At 42.5% G+C, this 21,087-nt stretch overlaps 1 protein-coding gene across 6 annotated transcripts; it reads right to left on the bottom strand.

Moving 5' to 3' along the window:
- Positions 1–3,290: 3,290 nt before the first annotated feature.
- Positions 3,291–20,123, bottom strand: LOC117354443 (zinc finger protein 660-like). 6 transcript variants are annotated; one of them, XM_033932007.1, is made up of 4 exons: positions 19,946–20,123; positions 15,656–15,795; positions 11,731–11,857; positions 3,291–6,276 (listed from the first exon to the last, which is right to left on the bottom strand). In XM_033932007.1, the coding sequence occupies exons 2-4, from the start codon at positions 15,677–15,679 to the stop codon at positions 4,997–4,999; spliced, it is 1,431 nt and encodes a 476-aa protein (XP_033787898.1). In that variant the 5' UTR covers positions 15,680–15,795; positions 19,946–20,123; the 3' UTR covers positions 3,291–4,996. The 6 variants fall into 6 exon arrangements, with proteins under 6 accessions (XP_033787898.1, XP_033787900.1, XP_033787899.1 ...); XM_033932009.1 differs by lacking the exon at positions 19,946–20,123 and adding an exon at positions 19,682–19,744; XM_033932008.1 differs by lacking the exon at positions 19,946–20,123 and adding an exon at positions 18,798–18,936.
- Between the last annotated feature and the right edge of the window lie 964 nt (positions 20,124–21,087).

Here is a 21,087-nt window from a genome sequence, read left to right as displayed (position 1 = left end):
CCACCCCTACTTGTAGGTCCAACATCTGTTCTTCCCTTCTTTCTGGATCACTTTCTCTCAACTCTTTTCTTCCCCACTTATGCTTCCAGCATTCATCCATCTCCTCCCTCAGCACAGGTCTGGCTCCCCTTACAGCCACAAATTTCTCTCCCTCCACCCCAAAGCAGCAGGCAACCGGTCCCAACAACCCCCTCTCCCTTCCTCAAAGCAGCAGAGTCAGTCCTGGCAACCTCACCCCCTCACTTAACCGAAGCAGTAGCAGCAGCCAGTGAGCAGAGGAAGCACCATAAAATAGGCTGCTTTTGGCCAGCCCCAGCAGGGCCTTTCCTCTGCTGCTTTGGGGGCTGGAGAGAGGGGAGGAGGGATTGGTCAGGACTAGCTGCCTGCTGCTTCAGGGGCCAGAGATTTCTGGCTGCCACTGATGCTTCAGGAGCTGGCGGGAAGATTTCTGGCTGCTGCTTCGGGGACAGGAGGTTGTTGATCAGGAGAATGATTTTGGAGGTTATCTGAGGAGCACATGAGTTTTAATTTTTGGCAGCAATTTTTTTTTTTTTGCTGGCTGGTTAGCTGAATACCAGTTTACTGGGATTCTACTGTCAAATAAGTAAATACTCAGAGCCTAGGGGTACCACTCTTGAAAACTGAGTTGCAGAGGAAGGGGTGACAGATTGTGAGCCCATTAAAGACAGGGTAAGTACTTGTATATAGTATGTACACAGCGTTGGTACTTTTTCTTACAATTTTTATTATACAGAAGAGTATTGAAACTGCTTTAATACTGATATTATGCCACTATATAGCAAATACATGATCCTTCACTGGAGTTTAAGCTGCTTTTGGATCCAGGTGATTTTTGCTTCATCTTGCAGTCTTCTGGGTAAACTTTATTGTAATGCAATAGTCTTGGGCAATATTCCATACTGGGAAGCCTCACACTGAGTGATAGTAAGTACCATGAGGCACATTCCTTCCTTTCAACCCCCAGCCCACTGAAGCCCCATGAATTGTAAGACCTTGTCACAACCAAAAGGTTGACCCTCAATACTCCACAGAAATAAAAATCTGATAAAACCAAAGACACTGTGGAGAAGATGATCGAGATGCAGGCTTTATCCAATAGTCCACAAAAAGAAATATCTAGTTCCCAAATCGTTGGCTTTTTAAAATTATACTGCCTCTTTTACAAAGCCCTTTAAATCTGTATGGGCTTCGGGGCCATTAGCGCAGAGCAGCCGCTAGCACAGCTTTGTAAAAGAGGCCAATAGTGTTTTTAACTGTTGTTCTTAGCATTAAATTTGTTCTCTTAAGTTTTCATGAGTTTTTATTGCTATCTATCCTCTGTCCTTTTGCCATAACCATTAAATATGAAGATATATTTCATTTTAATAACCAATGGATCCAATTTAGCTTTTAGCCTCTGATCCATGAGTTTCTGTGCCAGGACCTTTAGGCATGTATTCATTTCCCACGATTCTATTATTCATTTTAGAGGTTCTCCTTTTCGTGTCAATCTTCTTAAGTTTTATTAGGATTTTATATACCGCCTATCAAGGTTATCTAAGCGGTTTTACAATCAGGTACTCAAGCATTTTCCCTATCTGTCCCGGTGGGCTCACAATCTATCCAACGTACCTGGGGCAGGGAAGGATTGGGTGACTTGCCCAGGGTCACAAGCAGTGCAGGGTTTGAACCCACAACTTCAAGGTGCTGAGGCTGTAGCTCTAACCACTGCACCACACTCTCCTCCAATACAGTATCAGAAGTGAGCCAAGAATAGAACAATGAAGCCATTGTGACATCACTGATGAGGTTGGCTTTTATTGGTGGGATGAGGCATTATGACATCAGGGAAAGAGATTGGGACTTGTATACTACCTTTTTGTAGTTTTACAACCACATTCAAGGCGGTTTACATACAGGTACTTCAAGCATTTTCCCTATCTGTCCCGGTGGGCTCACAATCTATCTAACGTACCTGGGGCTATGGAGGACTGAGTGACTTGCCCAGGATCACAAGGAGCAGCATGGGGTTTGAACCCACAACCCCAGGATGCTGAGGCTGTAGCTTCAACCACTGCGCCACACACTCCTCCTAAGCCCTTGGCTTCTCCTAGGCATGTTCTATTTATCATGGCCACTGCCATGCATTTCACAAATGATGGACGGGGCACCCCTTTTTGCAGCATCTCTTCCATCACCTTTTCATATATATTATTAGGTATCACACATACACACTTATACCTTTAATTACACCCATCCAGACACTATTTATAAGTTTATGAAAATCCACTAAATGTAATGCACATCTTTTGCACGCACAACTGCACATAAATCATTTCACCAATTTAGGGTACAATTCATTTATTGTATTGTCATTTATTGGACCCCTGAGGAAGACAGTTTTGTCGAAGCATGGACCGTGTTGGGTCCACAGTCCCCAATGATTTAGGTCCTAGATATTTCTTTTTGTGGATTATTGGAATTAACTTTTAAATAAAGCCTGCATCTTGATCATCTCCATCGTGTCTTTGGTTTTGTAAGACATTGTTCTATAGATGGAACAAACTTTCCTCAACTGCTGTGCTCTAAACTGATGTTATTACATTACATTAGGGATTTCTATTCTGCCATTACCTTGCAGTTCAAGGCGGATTACAAAAGAATTATCCAAGATGTATTACAACAAGAACTTACAAAAAAAAAAAATTGGTCATTTTCAAAAAGAGTAAGAAATGGGTAAGGTTATTTGTTTGGGGTAGTTGGCTTTAGTGAGAGGTGGAGTTTGAGACGTGCGGTATTACTTCTTTTTTCAGAGTTTTCTTAGAGAGTATGGTCTTTATTTCTTTTTTAAAAGTCTTGTAGTCGAAGGATGCCGTCAACTACAAGACTTTTAGAAAAGAAATAAAGACCTTATACCTTATACACTATTGTCTAAACCAGGGATCTCAAAGTCCCTCCTTGAGGGCCGCAATCCAGTTGGGTTTTCAGGATTTCCCCAATGAATATGCATTGAAAGCAGTGCATGCGCATAGATCTCATGCATATTCATTGGGGAAATCCTGAAAACCCGACTGGATTGCGGCCCTCAAGGAGGGACTTTGAGACCCCTGGTCTAAACTGACTGAAAAAGCAGAGTACTGAACCCAAAAAGGTTATAGAGAAAGATTGTTCAGTGTACTGTAAACCACTTTAGGTGAATCTCTGAATGAAAATACAGTAAATAAATAAACTAGTGTGGTTTATGTGCTAGTCCACATTAAAAGGTAATACATAGAAATACGAAAAGGAAACAAGGTGATTTTTTTTTTTATTGGATGAACAATACATTGTTTTAACAAGCTTTGGAAGACAGAACCCTTTTCAGCCATGACCAAAAATGACTATCAAAATACAGTAAACAGAAGTGAAACATGAAAGATTGCCTAGGAAGGCATTTTTGGTAGTTCGCTACATCTTTTTATGTTTCTTTTATGTCGTGCTGGACCTCTGTTTATCTTTTTATGTTATACCAAACAGTATAACGTACTGCAAACCTTTCTATATTTATACCTCAGACACACCATCTGAAAAACCTCTCTGGCCTATAATTTTAGTGGTTGATATTCAAGTGAATTAAACAGGCAGGAATAGCTCCTGGCAGGTTAAATCACTCGTGTAGGGCTATCCGCTGATCTTCAGTGGCACTTAAGCAATTGCAGGGAAATTCTATAACCAGCACCTAAACTTAGGCGTAGGTAGGCGCCCTGACGATGCCTAATTGAAAAACGCTATTAGAAATAGCAAAAAAAACAGCAGTATTGAAGCACCTACCGACGCCTACATAAAAGGAGGCCGGCATCGCAACTAGGTAGCTGCTTTAGGCTGCGGCCGCCAAAGTAGGGATGGCCAACGCAGGAAGTTGTGTTAGGTTGGTTAAAGCATCTACCTAGCCGCGATTCACAAGATAGGTGGCTGAAATGTATGCCCAGAAAACCCTGATTTTTAGGTTAAAACAGAAGAGTCCACACTAGCTTCTTCTTGCAATTGAATATAGCATTATTGATAAAAGAAAATAAAAACAATACATCACTATGAATGTGTGCTTCATCCTCTAGCCTATGTAGCAGGCCGGGAAGCCTCTCAAGCAACGGCCAGGCTGGGAGTTCATGTGAGGGGGCCCTTGGAAATGGTGTGCACGCCACTCCACAGGCAACAGGCTTTAAAAACCTGTGTCGAGAGGCTTTTGCTTATAGTAACATTCTCACACAATGCTTATCTTCTAAACACATCCAGTATGGTTCATGTTCCCAAAATATGACACTGATACATGTTTCCAAAATATGAGGTTACATCTAGGTTACACAGAATGAATAAAAACAAGGACATTTATATGTGAAAGTTCCACCCAGATGCATTAGCTTCACTGATAAGAATTCACATTCCAGCAAAAGATTCAAGTCCCAGCCATCAGTAAGCACGAACAGGCACTGTTCGTGTCAACAAACTTTACTGATAAGCAGCTAGCAACAATCAAGGCAGCCAAAGCAATAGCCAATAGCAATGGCTGCCTGTGAAGCTATGCAGCTTATAACACTATGCAATGCTATCCTACATAGGCCCTAAGATAGGGTCCTCAGTGCTGTACAACACATCAAGTTTATTCAGACTTGATATACCGCTTTTACATACCAAAGCGGTTTACAACTTTACAGTCTTAAAAATTAATTAAAAATCTGGAGGGAAAACACTTTCCACTGCTATTTTATAAGCGTTTGGGGCTGAAATCTGGCACTACCGGATTTTATTAGCAACTATCAAGGGATTTTTTTCCATATATCATAATGACAGGCCTCTGCTGTTTTCCAGCCAACAGGTGTTAGAACTGTGCATAAAAACCACTCACATACCTCTCCCCTGGAGCATCCCCAGCCCCTGCCTTTCTGGGAAACAGAGGACCTAATCTGGGAATCTAAGCCAGGTCTTCTACACAGCCAAGCACAGTATAGCTACTAAGCCATCAGGCCAACCCATTATGAGATTCTGTTTTGTGTCGTTCAAGTGCATTTTTATGTCGGTAACATATGCCACATTCAGTACAGTTATATGGTTTCTCCCCAGTATGGATCCTCTCGTGAACTTTGAGGTGGCTTTTACGAATAAAACTTTTTTCACATTCAGTACAACAGTAGGGTCTTTCACCTGTATGGGTCCTCTGGTGCTCCTGAAGTTTTGAGTTTGTAATGAAGTCAGCTTGGCACTCTGTACACTGATATTTAAATAACTTCCCCCTTTTATGGATTCCTTGGTGCTGCTTAAGAGCCTTTTCCTTGTCAAAGACCAACCCACACTCATCACATGTGTACTTTCTATCCCGATGCCTCGCTTTCTCTGCTGCATGGATTTTCTGATGTCTTAAAAGGCTGTAATTCACATTGAATCCCTTCCCACATTCAGAACATTTAAATGGCTTCTTCTTTGTGTGCGTGATTTGGTGCCTGTTCAGATGTTTCTTCTGGGTGAAGTGCTTCTCACAGACAGAGCACTCATATGTTATGCTCTGTTTTACAAGGGCATGAGAGCAGTTTTCCAAAATATTCTCCTGGCTACTACTTTCCTCTTGATCTCTGGAAAGCATTTCGCAGTCAGCCACAGGCAGCATTTCCTGACTGAAGCGTTGCTCAAAATCTTCACCGGCATGCGTTTTCTTTTGCAAGTAGGAACTCCAAGCTGTCTTAAATTGTGGCTGGTTGCTGAATTGTTTTCCACATTCACTAATGTCTCCAAATGGGATAGTCTTACACAAACTATGAACCTCTCTCTTAAGCCTGAACCTCTCTCTTAAGCCAGGCTTCTCATCCATGTGAACCAAGTCATCCTTTGGAGGACTGTGGGAGCGGCTTACAGCTGAAGTACGCTCACCGTTTCGGAAAGGTTCCCGTTCTGAGTGCATTTTGCAACGTGTCATGATGCTCCTCTTCTGTGTGAAGCGTTTTCCGTCGGTGCATGTGAACGAATTGTCCACTCCATATGTTTCTTGCTGTTCCAAGAAATATGTTGCATCTCTGAAACATATTCCACACTCTATACAGGGATGTAATCTGTGCCCACTAGGAACTCTCACGTGCTGAGAAACAACCCCAGCTTTACTGAAATCTGTTTTGTTCTGGCCAGCTCTTGGTTGATTTCTTTGATGCCTCCAAGTGATCCCTCTTTCATTAGCGTCCTGTGGATCACAGACATATGGGTCTTCCCCACGCTCAATCCTCAGGATAATGTCAGGTATAGTAGTGGAAAAGCCTGTCCAGAGGAGAAAACAAAAAATCCATTGTTTATAGTAATTACTGAAAGAGAGACAGAATTGTTTTGCAGATTTCACAGCCTCTCACTTGATTTGTGAATCCAAAACTTCATTTAAATCTGACTTAGATAGTACTATTTTTGAAAAGGAACTCCACAATCATACAAATTATTTTCTACAGCTCTTTTTGCATTGCTAGCAGGCTTTAAGTTATTTATACTGTACATATGTTTGCTTTCTTCATTCAAAGTATGCTGTAGTTTCATAAGGAAAGCACACATTAAGGGTCTCTTCTATTAAATTGCATTAGCAGTTTGTAGCATTGGGAGCAGCGCGGACCATTCAGCGCGGCTGCTAGCGCAGTTTCGTAAAAGAGGGGGTAAATGAAAGAGGGGGGCTGGTTTTATTTTATTACAAAAACAGCAAAAAGAATTTGCACCCCAGAAGGACTAGAATAGCCAATACTGTCCAATACAATAATAAATAAGAATTAGCTAAGCGATCCTTATCCCTGAAAGGAGTATATGAAAAACTAACAAAATATAAGAAACTAACTGAACAACTGGTCACTTAAATAAATTATCAATATAAATAAATTAATAAGAAATAATAACACATGGCACTAAAGGACATCAGTATGAACCTTAAATAGATAACATGCGGATGTCTCAGATTATCTAAGCAGATTTAATCACTGTTCAGTACACCCACATCAGCATCTTATACAAAGGTTCTGGAATCTTTAGTGGTCACAGACAGTAAAGGGTCAGGGATTTAGGGAGATATATTAAGTATTTAAACGTCCGTATCATATCTACATACAAATCTTTTCCAGCGATAGGAAAGTGGTAGAACTAGAGGACATAAACTGAAATTAAGGGTGGCAGATCTAGAAGTAATGCCAGGAGGTACTTTTTCAGACAAAGGGTAGTAAATGCCTGGAATGCCCTCCTGGGGCAGGTGGTGGAGATGAAAACAGTGACGGAATTCAAAAGCGCATGAGATAAACACAGAGGATCCCTAAATGGAAAAAGAATGAAATGAAAACAAAAAAACCCCAAACTTGTCAGTGCAGTAATAGGGAAGTAAGGCCAGAACCGGATGGCCTTCTACGATCTGTATCCAAATGATAGAAAACAGATCTAGATAGGGTGGAATGGGCTTTGATGGCAACTTCAGCCACTGGGAAGAAGGACCCTTGCTGGGCAGACTTTTCTACGCTATGTGGCTTGAAAATAACAGAGACAGATCAAGAACAAGTATGTGTGCGTTCTGTGTTGCAATCATATAGAAACATGACGGCAGATAAAGGCCAAATGGCCAATCTAGTTTGCCCATCCACAGTAACCACTATCTCTTTCTCTCTCCGAGAGATCCCACGGTATGAGTTATCTCAGAGGGGGGAGGGAGAGACACCTTACGATTGATAACGAGTAAAATGTCAGATGAAACCAGCAATCCAACAATGTTGCAATCAAGTATTGACAATAAATGTGACTAATGCTGCAACCACTCTTCCATGATGAAGTTACAGGGAAATACTTTTAAAACCAATAGGAGGAAATTTATTTTCACTCAGAGAATAGTTAAGCTCTGGAACACGTTGCCAGAGGATGTGGTAAAAGGAGATAACGTAGCTGGTTTTAAGAAAGGTTTGGACAAATTCCTGGAGGAAAAGTCCATAGTCTGTTATTGAGAAAGACATGATGGAAGCCACTGCTTGCCCTGGATCGGTAGCATGGAATATTGCTACACCTTGGGTTTTGGCCAGGTACTAGTGACCTGGATTGGCCACTGTGAGGACGGGCTACTGGGCTTGATGGACCATTGGGCTGACCCAGTAAGGCTATTCTTATGTTCTTATGTGTGACTGCCCTAATAGTGATGCGGTATTTGATCACATCAGAACGTAGCCTGCATGGAGTGGCAAGTGAGCTCTAGCCGCCTTTTGGGGCGGACTGAATGAACCATATACTGCCTTTCTGTGGTACAACCACTTTTAGAAGATCAGTTAAAACTTATCTTTTTGACAAATTTGTTTGATTTTTATATCCTCGCTAAAGTATTTCTGAACGCCTCTTGTAATATCGCTGTTTGTATGCAGTCTCTTTTTTTGCTGTAAACCGTTTTGAACTGTTTGAGGTACTGCGGTATATAAAAATAAAGTTGTTGTTATTATTATTAACCAAATGGTTTACATGTATTATATTAAGGTACTTTCTCTGTCCCTAGTGCATTCATAATCTTTTAAGTTTTTGTACCTGGGGCAATGAAGGGATAAAGTGACTTGCTTAGGGTCACACAGGAAGCTGCGGTTGGAACTAAACCCAGTTCCCCAGCTTCTCAGGCTTACTGCACTAACCATCAGGCTACTTCAGAAGAATCTCAATTTCTTTTTTTTTAATTGAATTTTTACAAATACAAAAGTATAAGAATAAAACAAAACAATAAGCTGCAGATACCAAAATATACATAACTAGCTTTATAGCCCGTTACATTAACGGGTGCTAGAATATATGTGTGTGTCTGTCTTTATTTCTTTCTCTCTCTGTCTCCTTAGCCGCTTTCTGTATTTCGGTCTTTCTTTATTTTGGCTGTCCACCACCACCCCTTGCTTGTTCCCCCTGTCCATTCTCCTTTCTTTTTACCTCCCCTGTGTCCACCACCACCCCTTCACTGCTCCCCTTATCCAGAAGCAGCCCTTCTCCCTTTGTTTTACCTCCCCCCTGTCCATCAGCACCTCTTATATTCTCCTTGCTCATTAACAGTACTTATCTGCTGTATTTAAAAATTTTCGGCCTCCAATCTCTAGCTGCTTCAGATCATACACACAGCACTCCTAATAGTTAAGCCGCTTCTGTTTGTCCCAACGTGGCCTGTGTTTCGCAGTTCAAAAGTTGTTAACCGCTGCTTCAGGGCTTTATTTGAACAGAGTCCTTGGCGCCCCCCCTTCACTTCCTGCGGGCCGACTACGAACCCGGCGATCAAGCAGCATGTGCAGCAGTCTTCACACGCTGCTTCGGGTCCTTCTACTGCCCTGATTTACTCTGGCACGTTCCTGATGACATCATCAGAGACGCGGCAGAGAAAATCAGGGCAGTAGAAGGGCCTGAAGCAGCGTGTGAAGACTGCTGCACACGCTGCTTGATCGCCAGGTTCGTATTCGGGTCCGCAGGAAGGGAAGGGAAGGGGGGGAGCGATAAGGACTCGGACTCCTCTGGTCTGTCACGGAGGCCAGCCCGGCTCCATTTCTCGTTTCGTCCCGGAGAGGGGGGAGGGGGGCAGGAGGCGCTCTAACTGTAAGGGAGCCAGGAGAGGAGCCACCGCCACCGCTGTGAACTTTAAAATAAGGGAGGCAGAGCCGGCAAGACCGCACATCACCTTGCGGTCTGCGAGAGAGGGAGCGTTAGCCACGCACCTGCGGATCACAGATCACACAGGTATGAGTGCGCATGCGCGGCTAGCTTTTTATTATATAGGATAATATGCAAAATATAGTATAGTTAATATACAAAGTAAAGTTAATTGGGATTTACATGAGTCCTTACATATTCATCAAGAGGGGTCCAGATTTTTGTGAATCTGGCTATGTTATTTTGTTTGAATGTTATTATTTCCTCATACTTTCTGATGACACAAAGGTGATTCCATCATTCGAAAAAATTAAGCCTAGAATTATCTTTCCAATTGGAAACAATATGATGGATAGCTAAGGCAATCATGAAATCAAATATTTATGTATAAAACGGTGGTATTGATATATCTGGATTAGAGGAACACAATATGATTGATTTATATGATATGGGCAACTGATTAATATTCATGGTTAAAATTGAGCAGATTTTGGACCAAATGTCTGACAAGTAAACTTGCAAGTTAGGGCATTCATATAAGAGGTGTATTAGAGTCCCAGGTTACTGTTGGTATGACCAACAGAGCTCTGAAGTCGCACTTTAGCCGTTTTATTTTATTTTTTAAAATTTATTTATAAACTTTCAAATATACACAATCAAGTTTAACTTGCACAGAAAGCAAGATTCAAGAAATAAAGAAAAAACATCTAAAACAAGGTATAGAAATTCAAGAAATAAATCATATCTTAAATCTCGCTCAAGTCCTCATATAGGATCCAAAATTGAATTAAACGGAATTTAAGCAATTAATTATTAAAAGAAGAAAAAACAGTTATAGGTTAATCTGTGCTAAGGGCAGTCATCTATCCTTCATTGAGCATTCTCCAGCCTCGACAGAGACAAGAATGTTGTCAGTTGTGAGGGCTCAAAGAAAACAAATTTATGTGACTTATAATAAATAATACATTTACAGGGGTATCGAAGAAAAAAGGTAGCACCCAAGGCTGTTATGGCTAGTCTTAATAATAAAAATTCTTTCCTACGCCTCTGTGTGATCCTGGCCAAGTCGGGAAACATTTGAACTTTCAGTCCTAAGAACTCTTTATGTTTGTTTTTTAAAGTATAATTTCAATAGCCACATTTTGTCTAAGGTAAGGGCGACTGAAAGAAGCAAGGTAGCCGGAGTGGCTACACACTTTAGCCATTTTAGAAGGTCCAGTAAGCTTTATGCAGTGAAAAATATAGACTGGCATATGGATGAATTTAAATTTCTCGTGTCTTATGAAAAGACAGTACTTTTAATAGCTCAGCTCTTAGCCCTCTTCCCCTACCAGCAACATCAAATTGAGATATTACATTGGTACTGACTAACAGAGGCACATTTCCTAACATCAGTTCAGGATCAGTTCAGGGGGGTCAGTGGCAGGTTATGATTGGCCTCCGTGAAGATGGGATACTGGGCTAGATGGACCATTGGTCTGACCCAGTAAGACTATTCTTAAGGTGGTGTACATCAAGAATAGACTGGTGGCAAATACATTTTTGCAAATAAATGAATCTACAAAACTAAGGAAAAGTAGACTCATAGAGCTGCAGAATCCTGAGGGAGGGAAGCGGACCCTGACATTGAGTTGATAACAATGGCATTCATTTTGCATCACATGTGGACTGCACATGTTATTAACTGTACTGACTCTGCTACCATCTCCCTCCAGCAATTCACCATACTTATGAAGCCATAGCAATTCTCTGCTAGTTCAGCTGCCTTCTGCCTTCATTAGTTCATTCCATATTTTGTATGGGAATCCAGGTCCGGTTGATGCAGATGTACCACAGGCAGGCATAAGCAGATTCCATTTTAATAGCGAGCTAGTTGAAATTCATAGACGTTCTTGTGCCTTGTTAACAACCTGCAGGAAACCTGCTGTAATAGGTTTTACAAGCCCACTCACCAGACTGAGCTACAGAAGCCACTCACTACAATATGCACAAAGCTCCCTCATGCACACCGCTCAAGCACTTCCACCCCTGCTTGTAATTTATCTGTGAAAAAGAAAAATATGAAGCTGGATCTATTTCTTGCTATTATAAAACGCTTACCAAGCGAGGTGAGGGTCTCAAAGTTTTCCATCATCACGTTCCTGTACAGAATTTTCTGCCTTTCTTCTAGACAATGCCACTCCTCCTCAGAGAAGTACAATGCAACATCATCAAAAGTCAGTGGGACCTGCAACAGGAAACAATTCTCATTCAGATTCTACCACTATAAAAGGAATACATTGGTTACAGTCAATGTCATACATACAGAGGCTGAAGGTGCTAAAGATATACTTTACAGATCTAGAAGGGAGGGAGCCCGGGGTAGTTGTAAACCAAGAATTATGGCGCCAGAGGCCGGCTGAGAATTCTGGTTGAACTGAAAACCCAAAGGGGCAAAAATATTACATGCGACGCCTTTACTTTGAAAATTGCATTGGCTACCTTTTAAATCTCAAGCAGTGTTTAAATACGGATAACATTTCCAGTCACTGCTTCTTAACCACTTAAAAAGCTTCTACAAAAGAGATGTTTTAAATCATTTTTTTAAACTCTGAAAGTTATTATTCATTCTCAATTGTCCAACCAGAATCTTCCAAAGCTTCACCGAAATAGCCTCTGATATGAGCATACCTCACATGCTATAACTCATCAACAGACAAATGCATCGTGTTCTTTGATCATAAGGATTGACAGAGCTGATGTCACTGCATGTGAAAGATACCACGGTATCCCTCGGTTAATATGCCTGAAAAATCAATACCGTCATCATTGTTTTGTTTTACACTTCTCCCTCCGTATTCGCGGTTTCAGCAATCACGGTTTTTAGCTTGCTGGCTCCTCCCCCTTAAATTACGTCAGCTTGCATAGAGAAATTGCTGATTTCAAGCGTTTACAGAAAAAATCACCGATTCCCAGCACTTTCTTCATCGTATTTTGCCTCTCCTTCAGGAACAGGCCAATGTGTGGCGGCTGCGAAGAAAGCAAATAGAATACTAGGCATGATAAAGAAGGGAATTACGAGTAGATCAGAGAAAGTTATAATACCGCTCTACAGAGCCATGGTCAGACCGCACCTGGAATACTGCATCCAGCATTGGTCTCCATACCTAAAGAAGATTATAAAACTGCTAGAGAGGGTGCAGAGACGAGCAACGAAGCTAGTGAAAGGTATGGAGAACCTGGACTACGAGGAACGACTTAGTTGACTGGGGTTGTTCTCCCTTGAGAAGAGAAGACTGCGAGGGGATCTGATCGAGACTTTCAAAATACTGAAAGGATTTGACAAAATGGAGTAGGGAAAGCAGTTATTTACAATGTCCGATGTGACACGGACAAGAGGACATAGACTGAAGCTGAGGGGGGACAGGTCCAGGACAAATATCAGGAAGTTCTGTTTCACGCAGCGAGTGGTGGACACCTGGAATGCTCTCCCAGAGGAAGTAATTGCAGAATCCACCGTTCTAGGATTTAAGGGTAAACTAGATGCACATCTCCTTGAGAGTGGCATTGAGTGATACGGGTAAAGGTAAATTAGATGCATATCTCCCTTGAGAAGCATATAGTGATATGGGGACTAAAACTATGCCAGGGTAGACCTGGCAGGGCCTCCGTTTGTGCAGATCACCGGACTTGATGGATCCAGGGTCTAATCCGGAGATGGCAATTCTTATGTTCTCCCATCATGTTATTCATGGTTTCACCATATTCACAATGGTTTTTAATAGAAAACAGCGAATAACATATGAAAAAGTTATTTGCGGTTTTTCTGTATTCGCGGGTCTGTTAAGCCCCTATCACAGCGAATACGGAGGGAGAAGTGTATTGCATTTTATACTGTTATTTAATCTTAGGATTATATTTGTATTTTTTATAATCTTAGATAAGTGGAATAGAAGTTTTTGAAAGAAGGAAAGAAAGATTATATATTTAGATATAGTACAGTGCTGCTAAGCAGCCAAAAAAAATAGGAAAAGCTTGAGAGCGCATTTCAAAAAGTGGCAAATGAGCAAATAAAACTGAAATTCTCATGTATACACAGCAACAAAAGGAAAGACAAATTTATTTGACTAGGTATTTCTGTGGCAGGTCTGTGGCTCTGATGGAAGCCCAAAGATCCATGTCCAGGGCCTCAGTTTTACAGACTGGAAATCCATCTGTAAATTTTTGTCTGCATTGAGGCCTGCACTCTGATCTCATTTGTTCAAGAACAACCTGTTTTGAACATTTAAAATGAGATACAGAAATTATAATTCTACATTCAACTAATTACTTTTTACCAGAGAACTAGCCCAGCTAGAGCCAATCAAAAATGACGAGAGTGAAGGAAGTATATGTACACAGTCACTCCTCTAACTCCCCCCTCCCCCCACACACTAGATTGAGCATTAGCCCCAGTGGTAACGAGCAAAGTTACACGGTAGAATATAATTCTTCTGCGAACCTAGCACAGGAAAATTGTTGTGGCATGCTCAAAATAATGAGCATTTAATTCAATACTGCATTAAAATAGTGGCAGTAATTTACTGTTCAGAAATGTGCACTAAATTTTAATGCCTGAGTGCTGATTGGCTCAGGCATTAACAGGAAAATTGACAGTTCAGTAACCCACCCCCCCAAAAAAAAGAAACATATTGTGGCACCTCCCAACCCATTACAGTCCCCCACACACACAAATACAAATAAATCTCTGGTGTCTAGCACAGTGGTTCCCAACCCTGTCCTGGAGGACCCCCAGGCCAGTCGGGTTTTCAGGATAGCCCTAATGAATATGCATGGAGCAGATTTGAATACCTGGCCCCTCCATTATTTGCAGATCTCGCTCATGCATATTCATTAGGGCTATCCTGAAAACCCGACTGGCCTGGGGGTCCTCCAGGAGAGGGTTGGGAATCACTGGTCTAGTAGCACCCACAAACCTGATCCCGCTCCCCCTTTTTTATGCTGGGGTAAAAGTTTTGATCCTAGTGAATCCTCCTGCCTCTCTTCTTCCCCGTACCAAGTCCCTCAAAAAATCCTTGCTGTTTAGTGCCATTTTGGAGATGATGACAACCAGTCAGGAGTTAACGAGCATCTCTCTGCCTCTTTTGAGCTAAAAGGATCTAAGGACCCTTTAGCACTGGGATTTTTTGACTAGGGGGCGAAGGGGCTTTGAGAGTCTACTAATACAACAGGGCTTTTTTTTTAAGTCATGGGTGTGAGGTAGCCCAATCGGGGCAGAGTGGTTGGGCTGGAAGAGATGCTGTTAAGCACCTCTTGTCTCAACCAACCCTTCCAACACTGCCTCAGACCTAGCTTTAAGTTTCAGCACCAAGGGTCAGATTCTATAAATGGTGCTCTAATTAGGCATCACTATGTGCCAAAATTGCGGAGGCCTAGCAACGCCTAATTAAAATCCGCACACAACCCAAATTGCACGCAAAATATCTGGGCCAATAAAAAAAAAAAGACACCAACCCCTCCCCCGCCAGAAGCCCTGACCGCAGTGACAGGAGGCTGTTTCTCCTGTCACTGAGCGATTGAGTCGGTGAGTTTGTGTGCAAATCATTTGTATGCAAACTTGATAGTGAATCAATCGCTGTTTGAAAATCGGCCAACAGCGATTGAGCCGCTATCTTTAGTGAATCTGGGTCTTAGTCACTGTTTATAGAATCTGGTCCTAAATGACCGAGAAATTTTTTTTTTTTTGGGGGGGGGATTGGTTCAGTTTAAGAAATGACTGCATTTTGTCTGCCCTGAAAGCAATTTGGCACAAGGCAGCATGTGTGCTAACCCTTTTTTAATGGCAGCGTAAGCTTCGAGGTTTGAGCTCTCAGTTTCCAAACTTTCTTCACTGGACAGACAAATATGTGAGAGGTAAAGCACACACACTCTCTATAACAGGTACGGACCAATATACTAATGTAGCCAATTAGAGAGGGCAATGGGTGGGAGAAGATCATGCTTCTTCCTACATCATCTTAACATATTTTTTAAAATGTGTCTTCACCTGGTCAAAATCCTTCTTTTCCATTTTACTCTGTACTTAGGATAAATGTCTGGTGCAGGACTCTAGCCTAGACTCTTGCCCAGGTAAGTGGCTTTGCACACAGAGATCCTGTGCAAACGTCTCCTTCACTAGGGACAGATCTAAAATATAAAATTATTGTACATTACCAGCATGGCTTTTAAATATTATTTTTAAATATTATCAGAAGTAGGAGATCAACTGCTTTTACACCTAAGCAGCCTATAATAGGAGCCCTTGCCCCGATCCAACCAGGCATGTGAGCTCCTCCCCCTATATCCCGTTTAAGAGATCAATCTACCTGCTTTAAATATCAGCAGCAGTAGAAAAACAACTGCTTTTACATACAAGCAGCAGCGAGACCTACCGCAACCACCAAGAGCCCACAGACCCGATCCTGCCAGGAGTGTGAATTCCTCCCCCTGCAGTCCATTGGAGAGATCAATCTGCCTGCTTTTAAATATCAGCAGCAGTGGAGATCAACTGCTTTTACACCTAAGCAGCAACGAGACCAGCCACAACCACCGAGAGCACACAGACCCGATCCTACCAAGAGTGTGAACTCTTCCCCCCATGCAATCCGCTAAGAAGATTGACTGTCGGCTCCGGGCGGCTTTCCCGCAGAGGAGAGAATCCTGCATTCACCGTGGGCCTCATCTGGGGCAGCCTCCTTGGAGCGGCTGGGACACGGGCAGTGTGTCTGGGAGGGAATGCATGGATGGGAGAACATCGCAGGGGAGGAGACATAGGCATCCTGGGACTGTCTGCCAAGTCTCTTCCCTGAAGAAGCCCTTTCTGGAAACGTCAATCGCTCCTCCTAAACTTACTTGCTCCACTTCATCACTGACGCTGAAACCGTGGATTGAAGACAAAGTTTTATTTTATTTTTCTTTCCAGCTTATGATTTATCTTTAATCTTATCTATTGTTTTGCCTTTTGTCTTTGTTTTGTTCTATTTCTATCATTTAAATTTCTCCAGAATTCTACTGTTCAACGGCTCCCCCTTCTGCTTCTATTCCTTTCTCTCCTCTCTTCTACCTTCCAAAGTATTTAGATCAATGCTGTCTTGTTAAAATGTTTATTTTATTTTTATTTTTCCTCTAACTCTACTTTTCACTTCTCTATTACCCTCCAGGTACTTTAGTTAGATTGTGAGCCTTCGGGACAGTAAGGGAATTTTTCAAGTACCTTTCTTATTTCTAATCTTAATGTATATTTTCTGTAAACCGCTTAGAACCTAACGGATGTAGCGGTATATAAGAAATAAATTACATTACATTACATTACATATATCACAATCAACTATGCAAGCAATTTAGATAAATGGATAAAATAAATTTAGTTTCTTCAGTTTGATGGCCTTTTGCTGAAACACAAGGCGGTGTACAAAGAAAAATACCAGCATATAAAAAATTAATAATTGTATCCAGATAAGAGTTTAAAATACTGTAATATGAGGAGTCTGTGTCTATGGGTAATCATTGAGGGGGAGAGGTAAAATGCAGATTTTCCAGATCCTATGGATTTGCCCAGATTCGCTATCAATTTTAAGATTTACCATATATACTTGAATACAGGATGAGATTTTGGGGCCAAAAAAATGGCCCAAAATTGGGGGTCTCATCCTATATTTGGGTCATCCCCCAGTGACCACCCGCAAGGCTCGGTGCTTGGGCCGCTGCTATTTAATATATTTATAAATGATCTAGAAACAGGGACGAAGTGTGAGATAATACAATTTGCGGACGACACCAAACTATTTAGTGGAGCTCGGACTAAAGAGGACTGCGAAGAATTGCAAAGGGACTTGAACGAACTAGAGGAATGGGAGACGAGATGGCAGATGAATTTCAACGTTGAGAAATGTAAAGTACTACATGTGGGAAGCAGAAATCCGAGGTACAACTATAATATGGGAGGGATGTTATAGAAAGAGAGTACCCAAGAAAGGGACATGACAATGAAGCCGACGGCACAGTGCGCAGCGGCCGCTAAGAGAGCGAATATAATGCTAGGTATAATCAAGAAGGGTATTACTACCAGAATGAAAGAAGTTATCCTGCCGTTGTATCGGGCGATGGTGCATCCGCATCTGGAGTACTGCGTCCAATATTGGTCGCCGTACCTTAAGAAGGATACGGCGTTACTCGAGAGGGTTCAGAGGAGAGCGACGTCTGATAAAAGGTATGGAAAACCTTTCATACGCTAAGAGATTGGAGAAACTGGGACTCTTTTCCCTGGAGACTTAGAGGGGATATGATAGAGACTTACAAGATCATGAAGGGCATAGAGAGAGTGGAGAGGGACAGATTCTTCAAACTTTCAAAAAATAAAACAAGAGGGCACTCGGAAAAGTTGAAAGGGGACAGATTCAAAACGAATGCTAGGAGGTTTTTCTTTACCCAACGTGTGGTGGACACCTGGAATGCGCTTCCAGAGGGCGTAATAGGGCAGAGTACAGTACTATGGTTCAAGAAAGGATTGGACAATTTTCTGCTGGAAAAGGGGATAGAGGGGTATAGATAGAGAATTACTGCACAGGTACTGGACCTGTTGGGCTGCCGCGTGAGCGGACTGCTGGGCATGATGGACCTCAGGTCTGACCCAGCGGAAGCATTGCTTATGTTCTTATGTTATGTTAACCCTCTCGGACTTCCTGCAGGCCTGAAGTTAGGCCGGAACAGGAGGGATCCCTCCCGTCTCCTGCCCCGGCTGACACTAACAATTACCAGCCTCCCTCCCTCCCTCGCGTACCTTTTCCCTGGTGGTCCAATTAATCCTTGACAGCTACCACAGGCTAGAGCAGAGAATAACGACCAAAGTCAATACATCAAGCTCCATCTCTAGCAGTATTCAAATCCAAGTTAAAAAACCATTTTTTCCCAAGGTTCTTTCAACACCTGTCACTCACCGTTAAGATACTGTACCTATGTCCATCCTATCATTCTCTCTGCAAGACATTCTCCAACCCTATATGTCCTGTCTGTCTGTCCAAATTAGATTGTAAGCTCTACTGAGCAGGGACCGTTTATTGCTTGTTAAATATACAACGCTGCGTACACCTTTCAGCACTATAGAAATGATAAATAGCTGTAGTAAAGTCATGAAACCACAGGGGCTGTACCTCACTGGATTGAGTTGCTACTTCTGCACCCAGAGGTTGTGAGATCAAATCCCAGTGCTGCTCCTTGTGACCACTGTTCCCTCTAAGCTGTGCGCTTGTGTGCGTGCACACAACTTGCCGAATCCACACAAACAAATTAAAATAGCGCACACAAAAAAATAAATTTTTGCCTAAAATGATTTATTGAAATGAGACTTTATGTTACATAAAGTGTAACTAATATAAAGTGTAACTAAAATTACATGGTGTTTTCCTTAATTCAGACTAAACTCAAAGACCTGCCCATAACTGAACTCTGGGCCCTCTGGCAATCATTTTTATAGCGCACACAAATTTAGTTTTTCTTTAAAATGCGCACAGATTAAATTTTTTGCACACACAGCCAATGAAAAATTAGAGGGAACATTGCTTGTGACCCCAAAGCAACAAAAAAGGTGGTATACAAGTCTCCATTCCTTTTCCCTCTTTGAACCAACGCTTATTTAAATCTGTTTGCAAAGCGTTAGATTTTTTTAAAGGGGGTTGCTTATAACGAGAAAAAAGCAACAAAAAGTTAAACCCACACACTACCAGCTGCAGCACCCACCATGCAGTCTAGCTTTTCCTTCAACCGCCCCCCCCCCCCGATTCAGGCTCCAATCTTACAAATCACTTCTCCCCCCCCCCCCCCGATTCAGGTTCCAGTCTTGCAAATCGCTCTCCCCCCCCCCCCCCCCGATTCAGGCTCCAATCTTGCAAATCGCTTCCCCCCCCCCCCCGATTCATGCTCCAGTCTTACAAATCGCTCCCCCCCCCAGATTCAGGCTCCAATCTTGCAAACCTTTCCCCCCCCCCCCCATTCAGACTCCCGTCTTACAAATCGCTCTCTTCCCCTATTTACATACAAGAGAGCGAGGACAAAGCAACTATAAGATGAGAGAGACTAGAAAAGAGGCTAGAGCGGAGGTGGAGCTTGTTCTCATTGGTTGTTCCCTACAGCCACTCTTTCCCACCCTTCCGTTTCCCACGCTCCCAACTTTGCGACGTGCCTCCTGGTAGGTGGAAACGTAGAGGGGGCGGTAACGGTCTTCTCGGATTCGGTTAACTTTATTGGCATGACAATTTGACCTGTCTTGTCAAAGTAATACGTACTCCAGAGACCCACTTACGGTCAAGACTCGCCTTCAGCTAACTTTATTGCTACGATGGTTGTACATGTGCTGACAAGGGGTGGTTTGTTTGTTTTTCCTCGTCTCCTCTCTGTTGCGCAGCCGTGGTCTCTCGTGACTCAAAAAAGCCGGGTAACCCGGAAGGGGAACTAGACGAAAACGAGGCGGGCGAGTTAATTTAATACAGTGGCTCAATGAGAGAGCGCGGTCGCACGTTCGCGGAGGTCTGCGCGTGGTAGGAGGGGCTCAGCGCCGTGCGAGGCCTCCAGAACGTCGAGGGGAGGGGAAGGACAGGGAACCGGAAGCGCCTGCGAGCTTCCTGAAATGTTTTGTCCGGGAAGGGGTAAAACTCGGACCTCACGGATCTAAACCCGCACGTCCTTAAAAAATCCGAGGTCCGTGCATTGTGTCAGTTCTATTCCACCTACGATTATTTTGGCTTTTCCGTCTTAACAGCAAAACAAACACCCAAAACGCAAATGAGAATTTATTAGTATATATATATAATCTGCCACCATCTTCTTTTATAGGCTAGGTAGAGCTGATCGGAGCATTACAGCAATTGATTGCTATCATGAATCAAATACGAGTATAAACTTAGAAATAAAATACGTATTATATCACTGCAGAGGCTTCGGAATGAGAAATCTTACTGCTGTAATTAAATATCCCAGTCCCTCCCCTTTGATGACTTAGCATTTAGAGCGTGTGTGAGTCTCTTTAAATTGCATTTTAATATTAACTTCCGGGTTCCCCCCCTCCCCCACTCAACACATCAGGGTACAAAATCGCGGCTCCCTATTTAACCAGCCAACAAAAGCCGAGCAGATGCGATCCAGATTAGCAGAACTCTGGTCAGCTGTCCAGTCTCGGCGCTCTTGATCTAGCTGAATACACAGATGTTATTAGTTCTTTTAAAACTGATTACTAGTTTCTACCATTAGCCGAGCGAGGGAAAAAAATTGGTACAGAGGAGGAGCTTTTAGGTTTCTAAAGAAAGGACAGATGTGTCCATTAACAACAATAAGCCAATCCACCCAAACTGGGGCTTCTCTTTCCTCAACCCAAACTGCGGGAGGATCTGAAGTCCGCCTTCGCTTTCCCTGCAGCTCAGCTCAGGCCCGCCCCGACTCCCTTGCGGA

This window comes from Geotrypetes seraphini, chromosome 2 (assembly GCF_902459505.1).
Source record: "Geotrypetes seraphini chromosome 2, aGeoSer1.1, whole genome shotgun sequence".
Classification (NCBI taxonomy): Eukaryota; Metazoa; Chordata; class Amphibia; order Gymnophiona; family Dermophiidae; genus Geotrypetes; species Geotrypetes seraphini.
This window is presented reverse-complemented; position numbering and strand designations above follow the sequence as displayed.

What these genes read in the sequence shown, in the direction of transcription:
- LOC117354443 (XM_033932007.1), bottom strand. Translation starts at nt 15,679, where the DNA reads ATGGAAAAGAAGGATTTTGACCAG. An exon ending in AAAAGAAGGATTTTGACCAG is followed by an intron (nt 11,858 to 15,655) that starts GTGAAGACACAT and finishes TTCCTGTTGCAG; the next exon opens with GTCCCACTGACTTTTGATGA. An exon ending in TGAGACCCTCACCTCGCTTG is followed by an intron (nt 6,277 to 11,730) that starts GTAAGCGTTTTA and finishes TCCTCTGGACAG; the next exon opens with GCTTTTCCACTACTATACCT.